The sequence below is a fragment of the Carya illinoinensis genome, chromosome 1 (assembly GCF_018687715.1).
Source record: "Carya illinoinensis cultivar Pawnee chromosome 1, C.illinoinensisPawnee_v1, whole genome shotgun sequence".
Taxonomy (NCBI): domain Eukaryota; kingdom Viridiplantae; phylum Streptophyta; class Magnoliopsida; order Fagales; family Juglandaceae; genus Carya; species Carya illinoinensis.
In genome coordinates, this window is record NC_056752.1 from 42,701,449 (window position 1) to 42,710,837 (window position 9,389).

General features: G+C 35.4%; 3 protein-coding genes across 4 annotated transcripts; 1 reads left to right on the forward strand and 2 right to left on the reverse strand.

Moving 5' to 3' along the window:
* Window positions 1-2: 2 nt before the first annotated feature.
* LOC122275669 (proline-rich receptor-like protein kinase PERK8) lies at window positions 3-1,988 on the reverse strand. Of its 2 annotated transcripts, XR_006228626.1 has the most exons (6): window positions 1,837-1,988; window positions 823-1,071; window positions 648-737; window positions 473-565; window positions 146-398; window positions 3-63 (listed from the first exon to the last, which is right to left on the reverse strand). XR_006228626.1 is itself a non-coding variant. In XM_043084825.1 (5 exons), the coding sequence occupies exons 2-5, from the start codon at window positions 874-876 to the stop codon at window positions 300-302; spliced, it is 336 nt and encodes a 111-aa protein (XP_042940759.1). In that variant the 5' UTR covers window positions 877-1,071; window positions 1,837-1,988; the 3' UTR covers window positions 9-299. The 2 variants fall into 2 exon arrangements, 1 of the variants encoding a protein (XP_042940759.1); XM_043084825.1 differs by having other exon boundaries at window positions 9-398.
* A 2,285-nt stretch (window positions 1,989-4,273) lies between these two features.
* On the forward strand, window positions 4,274-6,256 carry LOC122275679 (protein FAM136A-like). The gene is made up of 3 exons (XM_043084838.1): window positions 4,274-4,557; window positions 5,165-5,302; window positions 5,790-6,256. Exons 1-3 carry the CDS (start codon window positions 4,429-4,431, stop codon window positions 5,967-5,969), a joined length of 447 nt encoding a protein of 148 aa, XP_042940772.1. The 5' UTR covers window positions 4,274-4,428; the 3' UTR covers window positions 5,970-6,256.
* Window positions 6,257-6,809: 553 nt separating this feature from the next.
* On the reverse strand, window positions 6,810-9,389 carry LOC122275691. The gene is made up of 2 exons (XM_043084848.1): window positions 9,233-9,389; window positions 6,810-7,249 (listed from the first exon to the last, which is right to left on the reverse strand). The coding sequence occupies exon 2, from the start codon at window positions 7,204-7,206 to the stop codon at window positions 7,018-7,020; it is 189 nt and encodes a 62-aa protein (XP_042940782.1). The 5' UTR covers window positions 7,207-7,249; window positions 9,233-9,389; the 3' UTR covers window positions 6,810-7,017.

Consider the following 9,389-nt stretch of genomic DNA (forward strand, 5'->3'; position numbering starts at 1 on the left):
CATAGAATTATCTAAGCTTCTCAACGTGTCTCCGACACTTGATGAAGGGCGTGACGGTTGGAGCTGTAATCAGGTAAATGAACTAATACATTACGGGTAACTATCCACTAAATCAGAAAAATACACCAAGTTAGAATGTAGTTACCTGGTCATTTTCTTGAACATGACCGGACTCCTCCGTATTAGTTGATGGAGGGTAGATGAAGGTTGTCGGAAAGGGTGGCATTGCAGGAGGCTGCAAAACAAGCACCAAGTTAGAATGCATAACAACCTTTAACTACAAAATATTATACGTATTGTTAATTCACCTGGTTCGTTTGTTGGACATGGACCGACTCCGTCGCATGTGTCACGGAAGGGTAGAAGAACGTTGTCGGAAAAGGTGCCATTGGAGGGGGCTGTAATCAGACACGATATTAGAACGGGTTCCAAAATTTGCCTCTCTAAAAAAAAAATGACTATAAATGCTAACCTGGTTAGGTTGCTGAACATGGCCTGACTCTTCCGCATTAGTCGAGGGAGGGTAGATGAGTTGTACTGTCGGCAGAGGTGGCATTGGTGGGGGCTGTAATAATTAAGTTATTAGAACAGGTAATAAATAAACAATTTATACAAAAAAATTTAAATATGTATGGCATATATTTCACCTGGGTCGTTTGTTGAAGACGACCCGAACCCTCTGCATTAGTCGACGGAGGGTAGATTAACGTTCTCGGAAAAGGTGGCATTGGTGGGGGCTGTAATCAAGCACGGTGTTAGAATGGGTAAGAATGAACTCAAGGAAGATAAAATTGAAAATTGAAAGTTTCGAAAGATATGTACCTGGCTACCCCATGCGTATGTATATGAATTTGGATATGTATTTGGATGCATCATAAATGGTGGGTAGTAGGCATTTCCTGGATCATAATATCCCTACATTACACAAATAAAAATACATTAAGTAATTCAAATCGAATCGAGACACCTTCTTCTTTATGAAAGACATTAATGTCTTATACCTGGGTTGGTGGAATTGGTGCAGAAGGCCTGGGTGGCCTTTGATCATCCTCTTTGTCCATCACGCTATTTCTATTGAATTTATAGAATGCAGTAACAAGAAATAAATTGTGTTACTTCAAATTTCTTCAAACTAACTACAATTACATTTGACACTCAAAGTTTAACAACTTTAAACAGATGATCACCCGAAATTTCTTATGGCAAAAGCAACATGGACCCTAATTGACTGGCCTGGTAGCTGATTAGTATCAGACTGTTCTAGTAGGGAACTACTTAAATGAAAAAACAATTAAAAAATAAAATTTGTAGTAGGGAACTACTTAAATGAAAAAACAATTAAAAAATAATAATTTCTTGTAGTAGGGAACTACTTAAATGAAAAAAAAATCAGAAAAAATTATTCCTATGGTACAAAACCCAATCTGGAATTTCAGATCATGTGGTCCAAATGCTTCTTGGTAACAAAAGGTAGCATTATCTTTAAAAATGAACACGCTCCATGTTCTCGGGTGCATGAAATGTTGCATTTCAAATGTTTTTTTTTGCTTTTTAACACTGGAATTAATAGTCATCTACGAGTCTAATATCTGTGACTTTTGTCTTTGGAAATTGGAACCCAGTACTCGCGAAATGCTCAAACCCACCGGCTATGGACATGTAAAATAAATAATAAAATGTTTTTCTTTAAATAAAAAATAATTCTAAATCATATATCAAGAAGAAGCACTAAGAATCAGTGAGAAGATGTTCTCTGTGTATACTTTCTCTGGGAATGCTTCCAACAGACCACAGTCCGAATTTTCAGATCTATTTACAAAGGGGTATGTACTGTACCTTTTCGTTCAACTGAATCCTTGAACGGAGACGCCGGCTGGACAGGACGACAGGCGCTGGCCGGAAGGCATGGTAGCGGCAGCCGAAGAAAGGGAACCCAGCGGGATCTCCGGCGAGGTTGGAGGGAGAAACGTGCGAAACGGACATTCAAAATCGGATCGACTGGTTTGGGGGAAATAAAATCAGGATGGGATTATACTAAACGCTGCGTTTACTGTAGCGATTTAAAAAAGAAAAAAAAAATTAATTTCCAGATCACCGGTGTGTGGTGTATGCCACTGTAGCGGGCTTAAGTGTAGTGCTCCTCAATTTCAATTAGGGTTCTACTTGGACCGGGGCGGAACTGCCCCCGCCCCCACATGGGTGGGGGGGCACTCTCGTAATATGCCTTCAAGATGTGGAGACAGGGCCCCTCGTTCGTGTGTCAAGGCAGGCCCATCATCCGTCCACCACACCCCCTCTCCCGATGCATTCTGTCCTAATTGAAAATAAAATCAACATAAAAAAAATTTAAATCCACAGCAGATTTACAAAACCATCTCAAACCTACAACAATACACATAAAAAACCAAAACTAGTAAAAGAGGAAAAAACCAAAAATTGCTAGAAATTTGAGGAAATAAAGAAAGAAAGAAAAACAAAAAAACTAAATGTCTTTCGTGAGTCCACACCACTGGAGAGGTAAGAGAGAGAGAGAAGAGAGAAGATGAAGATGTGGGTTGCACTACCACAGCAACTCTAAGAGGGAGAAAGGGTAGTAGCGCATGGCAGAGAGGGGAGAGAGAGAGAGAAAGAGCTTAAAATGACACACATAGAGAGAGAGAGAGAGAGAGAGAGAGAGAGAGAGAGAGAGAGAGAGAGAGAGAGAGAGAGAGAGAGAGAGAGAGAGAGAGAGAGAGAGAGAGAGGGGAATAAGTGATTACACGGGGTGAGGAACCCTAAAAACCTCCTGCCCTAAAACAATGTTGTTTTGACATTCTATTTTGTTATCAAAAGAAGATTTTGTTATTAAAACGACGTCGATTTGATAACAAACTCTTATATATATAGATAGATAATATATGTGTGTATAGGACTTGGATTGGACTTAAGTCTAGCCTGAGGGGCGAGGTGTAGAAGGTTCCGGCGTGGGGTTGGGCTCAACCTACCCCTGCCACTACCCTTGTTTCCCTTGCAAGGTTAGGGGTGGGTGGCAGAGCTCACCCCTAATTCTCCTAATTTTAATAGTTTAAAGCTTAATTTGAAAGTTTTGTACGAGGATAGAAAAATAAAAAAAAATGCTTTTAGTTGTCATTTATTCTAATGGAAAATATATTATGTTCTTTCAATTTGATTACTCATGCATTTTATTTATTTTTTATTTTTATTTTTTTTACTCAATGGTTAAAGAAGTAATTAATAGTATATTAATATTGTTTAAAGATGTTTAAAAATTGTTTGAAATAAAAAATAAAAATAAAATAAAATTTGCATTAAAGGTTACACCAAGTGGGCAAATTAAGGCGCACAGTAGCACTGCCCTGAGTTTTAAACATAAGTCATAATATAGTCTTTTCGTTTTGAACAACTATCATTTTTTGTTTTGTTTTTTTTTTTTTTTTTTTTTTTTTTTTTTTTGTTTTTTGTTTTTTTTGTTTGTTGTTGTTGTTGTTTTTTTTTTTTTTTTTTTTTTTTTTTTTTTTTTTTTTTTTGTATTTTGGTTTTCATTTTATCATTTTGCACATTAAAAGTACGCTATTTTTTGTAATTTGTTATCCCCTATAAGAACTTAGATAAATAAAATAATTATAGTTAAAATGATGGACTGTGGAGGTGTCAAACTAGATCTATATAATGTAATTACCATACAACTATTCTTGTGAATGTTTCAAAAAATCACACTCAATCTATTGAGTGTAAAATATGAATAGTTGATCTTACGAGAGAGTGAGATCGTGGATTTTAATTTTTGTGGAAGCATCATCTCTCTATAGAAATTAAAACAAAAAGTTATGAATTTAATCATTATTGGCGACATGCACGTACTTATAGAAAAATTCAAAATATTAAAAATAAGAGAAACTTATATTTTTAATAAAAAATGATAATGAAAATCGTGAGTATGTAAGTATCGTGTAATCATTTTAAAAAGTTAAATAAATACAAAATTCATATTAAAAAAATAATAATTTTTTAATAATAAACCCATCATTTTTAAAATGTTTATATGATATTTACGTACTTTATAATTATATGTAATAGTACTCTTTTTAATATATGAACAAGAAATTGTAACTTGTAAGTATCTTTTGATGGAGAAATGATATTTGCAGTCGTGATTGTGCAAGCGGCGTGCGAATATCACGTTATAACAGCAAGCAGTATCAAAGTTGTAAATGGGCTTTGACCGAATATCACGTTAATCGGGTATGGGTTGAATCCGGATTTTGTACCCTGCGAGACCCAATATTCCAGACAGGCAGAAACAAAAACCCTAAACCCTTGAACAGCCCCTCGGCTTTTGCAAGCATCGAGCCCGCCCTAGTGAGGAGGAGAATTAGATTGATTGCAAGTGCCAGCATAGCCCTGAAACCCTCAGAGAAAAGAGTAGAGATGGATCACTTAGCAGCAGCTGAAGAGCGAATTGTTACGGAGAGAGTTCAACAAAAACTACACCAAGTCAATTTAGCCGCTAAAGAACATCTTTCTCCGATCCAAGACCATGTCAATTTCACCCTTCAGGTTCTACTGCCCACATACTCTTATCTCTAGATACATAGCTAGACATGAATTATGTATCTATTTATGTACCATTGGAAATTTTTAGGTCGTTAGATTGTTATTCTGATATAGGTATGTTTTAGCTCCTTCTTGTTTCTGATGGAAAGAAGGGAAAGAGGATTAACTAGAATCTCAAATGTTGCAATTTTTGGTCTTTTGAACTTGAGAAAGCATAACCCTTTTCAAAGCGTATATAGAATAACTGTTTGGCTTAGGTTACGTGATCAATTTAGCCTGTCATTTCATGTGAATGAAGTCTTTGTACATAGAAATATTTATTTTTTTGTTTCAATAAGTTGATTTTTCAGCTTTATCCACGTTTTTATCGAGTGGTATGTGTATGTCGCATCTCAATTTCTGAGTATCTCAATTGACAAATTCATAATCGGCTTCGATTACTTTCAAAGGATCATGGAGTGTAAAAGTTTTAAATTTTCCCTTTCTTACGCTTTCTTAGCAACAATCTGGAGCATTAGTTATGTCTTTAAGCCATTCTTTATATTTTATCATTCTGTTTCTCCTCTTCTTCTTTGCTTACTATGAATTTTTGAATGATGATTGTCTGCAGCAAGCGTACTTCAAATGTGCGTATGAGTGCTTTGATAGGAAAAGAAACCATGATGACATAAGCGCTTGTGTAGAAAACTGCAGTGTTCCTGTTGTTAGATCCCAACAGATGGTTGAGAACGAGATGGCCAAGTTTCAAGTAAGTTGTTTTCCTTTTCTTTTTGTCATTCGTTAAGGCTGTTCAGTTTCTCTCATTGTGATTCCATTTGTTTCAGACTATTTTTTTCCTAAGAAAATTTCTTCTCCAAGGAAAAAAATATATAAACAGATACTGGATAAAAAGAAGTTGTTTATAGGATATGCTTCTGGCAAGGTGTGATAATTACTTTAAACTGAAGGGGCAAATGATTAATTACCTTTCAGAGAACAATTTGAACAGTTTTTTTTTTCCAGTCCAAAAAGGTAATTTTCCAAGAATTTTCCATTAATTGCATCAAAGGGGTGGTGGTGAAAGAACCTGATGTCTCTTCATATATACAGTATACACGTATTTGTGTGCATATGCTTGCCTGCTAGCTGGTAGAAATGAATATCCAGATCTTTGTTTGCAGGCATAAATTTTCTGATTGTTGCTGAATTACTCCATGCTAAAATATAATGTTGAAACTTTGGTACTTTGGTTGCAGGAAAGGTTGAATAGGTCGCTGATGGTCTGCCAAGACAAGTTTGAGGCAGCTAAGCTCCAAAAGAAACCGGGTGGCCTGCATGAATTGGAGTCCTGTGTTGATCAGTCAACCCAGGACAGCATCAAGATGCTGCCGCATATTGCTGGAAAGTTGAAGGCCTCCTTTTTCATCAGTGATTAGGGAAAACAACCACCTTATTTTTAATCATGTATAAATCATTGGTAACCGATGAAGATTGTTGGGGGGACATTGAACTCTGTTTTTTGCAACCAGCCTAAAGATCAGTAACTAATTTCATTTGATTATAGTTCTATATCAATTGGTTTTTTGTAATAGCAGGAAGTTGAAGTATCACTGCTAGGTGCCTTTTTTGGCGACAAACGGAATCATCATATTGATGTAAAGAGTGGATAATTATATATTTGGCTCACCACAGATTTAATATTGATGGCTTCAAATTCTTCAGATGTGCATTTATTCTGACCTCCGAGTGATGACTTTTGGAATGATGGAAAATTATGAAAATTGGCTTTTGAGCTCAGACATTATTGTATGGCTGGCGCCGTGAGTTACATTGGCTCATTTGTTTCTGGTGATGCAGGACAAGTTTGTAGGAGCTCAAATTGGCACAATTTTAACAAAGTCAACTTGGGTTGACAGTGCAAGTAAAACTAATAAGCTTCGGTCAATTATAAAAAGAGAAATTTGGCTTTGTTTTCACTGATGAGACTTCAAGCCACAGTGGTATTCCAACATGAGTTGTGTCATTGAAAGGACGCCTCTAGAAGAATGTTCATGTTCACTGACGGAATGACTGAAGATAAGCAACTCAACTGTTACCCGCCGCATTTGTTTTCGAAGAATTTTCAAGTGTGAAGCAATCAACGGTTCTTAACGTCTGCAAACTGGGTAGTTCTTGGATTTCAGCGCCAGATATAATCCGATGAAAAATTCTACATTAATAAATCAAATGCTTTATACTGCCAAAATTGCCTATTGCGACTGGCAGCTCCTTCAATATGCCATAAACGAACTTCAATACAAGCAGGCATTTGACATTTGGTTTATATGATACATGAAACAGTTTGGTTTAAATCTCTGATCGCATGTTTGAAGGAATAAAACGACAGACTCATATGATCTGTTTCACAAAAGACATTCAGCCGTGTCCTTGATTACTTTATTATAAAACTGGTTACAAGATTAAACCTATGGTGACATGCTCGCCTCAGCCATCAGCCTCTTTCTTGCTTTTCTGCCCTTCAAACTTATCTATAGCCATCTGTAGTTCATCTGTACCTCCAACAGCTCTCATGGTATAGAAGTACACACCAAAGACAAATGCCGTCAAGCCTCCAGCAACGACAAGATTCTTTGTTTTAGGTCCAAGACTCCTATATCCTGAAAGCCTATCCATTTGCAAGCAAAAACTAAAAGCACTTCTAGATTACTCTTCAAGCCTGCAATCCCAGAGAATTACTTGGATCAGTCCACCATTCAAAGTAAAAAACACAAAACAAAACAAAACAAAACAAAATAAAACAAAAGTTGAGCACAAATGAAAGGGAGTGGTAGACCATCAGAGAAGTCCTAAACTTACTCACTCATCCCCAGTGCAGCCATGGAAGACTGGTTCTCAATTATTTTTTGAACTTAGTAGATTTCCAAGAATTATCTAGTGGCTTACATGAAGAATCAAGTCTGGCCAAGTCTTATATGATTGCAAAATCAATTCACTACAAATCTAGGGTTCCAATAATTTTTATTTGCATTATTTTTTATTATGAGTAAGAAGATATTTTATTGATATAAAGATAGATTTTTATTTGCATTATCATTTCATAAACTTATAGTTAGTTTTGTAACAAGGGACCAATATGGAATCCCTTGTAACCCCATTATATTCATGAAGGTCAAACATATAGGTAAATCTCTTTCCACTATTTCTGCTAAACAAACTTAGTTACCGTAGTTACTTTATATATATATATATATATAAACTACTTTTACATTCCATTAATATTAAAAAAGAAATGCTGACGCCAGCAACTACTTAAGCAAAAGACAAGTTACCACAAAATGCAGCTAAGATAGAAAAGTAATCAAGTTTCAAGTATATAGTAACGAGAAGGGAAATTAGTAGAAAGCACATAGTACTTCTCATAATACTAGTAAAGTGAAAAGTTTCTGTCGCATACTTTCATGTTCTAAATAAAATTGTTGTGGTCTAAACCTCAAAACAAACAAAAAAAGGAGTCCCCATTACTCTAATTATGTGAGCAGATGAGAAAGATAGCTCAAGGTGAAGAGAAACATGGAATGAACACCTTGCCGTTTTTTAAAACCTTGTGTTTGTCAGAAATGGTTAAGGGGGTAAAGTTGAATATGAATATGAGACAAAAACAACACAAGTAAAAACACATTGAAGATAAGTTGGTGGGGCTGCAAAAATAACTCACCAAAGTCAAATCATTAATTTGGTGACAAATGAAAAGCAGGATAAAAAGTGCTGGCTAAACATGGTATAATCCAAATGTTGTAGAAATATGCTGCACTGATTCCTCCAAATTAAAAAAGAGCTATTGAAAACAAGAAGTAAAACAATTTCTAAATTGCATTTTGAGTCCTGATAAAAATCCACAATATGAAATATACACGCTGCTGAGCATTTCACAGTACGGAAGCTTCAGACACTCAGCTGAATTATATCATAGATCGATATGTGGAGCATTTTGTATTTCTTACAACTACAGTGTCACAATCATTCAAAACCATAAGAAAATGGACCAAACCCAATACTTATAAGCATAAATGATTATCACCAAGGTCCAAAATAAAATGACATAATTACTCCTAAGAATAAGCAAACCACAATAGTATTACCTTTTGATATTCATAAAAAACATTTTTTTTTTTAAAAGTATATTCATAAAAACATACTATATGCATATGCGTTATCACCACCCTCCATTTACAATACCCAAAGCAATACAGATTTCTCAGCAAATACATGTTCCCTCTTTTTGTCACTGATTTTCCAATTTAAAAGCCCATTTTTTTCACCAACAAAATAAATAGTTCTAAAAACCGATATTCTCGGAAACAAAACAAAGGGCTAGGGTTTATGGTTCTCTGATTCAATAAAACAATAAAAAAGGATTAAAATTCAAATCCAGAACTCAGATTTGACAGTGTCGATTAACAAAACCGAGGACTAACTTATCCCATGTTTAGTAACCGATAAAAAGGATAGAAGAAAATAAAAATAATCTAAAAAATTTAGGGGTCTTTAACTCCTCCAACCATTCTTCTAACGATTATTTTTAAAAAAATCAATTCTAATAGTGAAGATTTCAGCTTTCTCAGTAACCAAACGTCGAGTAAAGAAAACCTCATCAAATTTCAAATTAGGAAAGTGGAAGAAAATGAGATTAGAAATGAACCTGAAACTGAGTATGAGATTTGCGAGTGAAATAGTCAAAAACCCCTTTAAACCCCACCACTGCAAATCGTTTCGTGGCTTCTTCGGTATTTCATTGGAAGGCTTACGGGGACAGCTAACGTGTCCCGTGTGTGGCCATGACGCGTCAGATTGGGATT

Excerpts from the sequence above, each read along its gene's own strand:
- LOC122275691 (XM_043084848.1), bottom strand. The coding sequence starts at position 7,206 with ATGGATAGGCTTTCAGGATATAGGAGTCTTGGACCTAAAACAAAGAAT.
- LOC122275679 (XM_043084838.1), top strand. The coding sequence starts at position 4,429 with ATGGATCACTTAGCAGCAGCTGAAGAGCGAATTGTTACGGAGAGAGTT. Across the intron at positions 4,558-5,164 it reads ATGTCAATTTCACCCTTCAG|CAAGCGTACTTCAAATGTGC; the intron begins GTTCTACTGCCC and ends GATTGTCTGCAG. Across the intron at positions 5,303-5,789 it reads ACGAGATGGCCAAGTTTCAA|GAAAGGTTGAATAGGTCGCT; the intron begins GTAAGTTGTTTT and ends CTTTGGTTGCAG.
- LOC122275669 (XM_043084825.1), bottom strand. The coding sequence starts at position 876 with ATGATGCATCCAAATACATATCCAAATTCATATACATACGCATGGGGT. Across the intron at positions 566-647 it reads GTCTTCAACAAACGACCCAG|CCCCCACCAATGCCACCTCT; the intron begins GTGAAATATATG and ends TAATTATTACAG. Across the intron at positions 399-472 it reads ATGTTCAGCAACCTAACCAG|CCCCCTCCAATGGCACCTTT; the intron begins GTTAGCATTTAT and ends GTCTGATTACAG.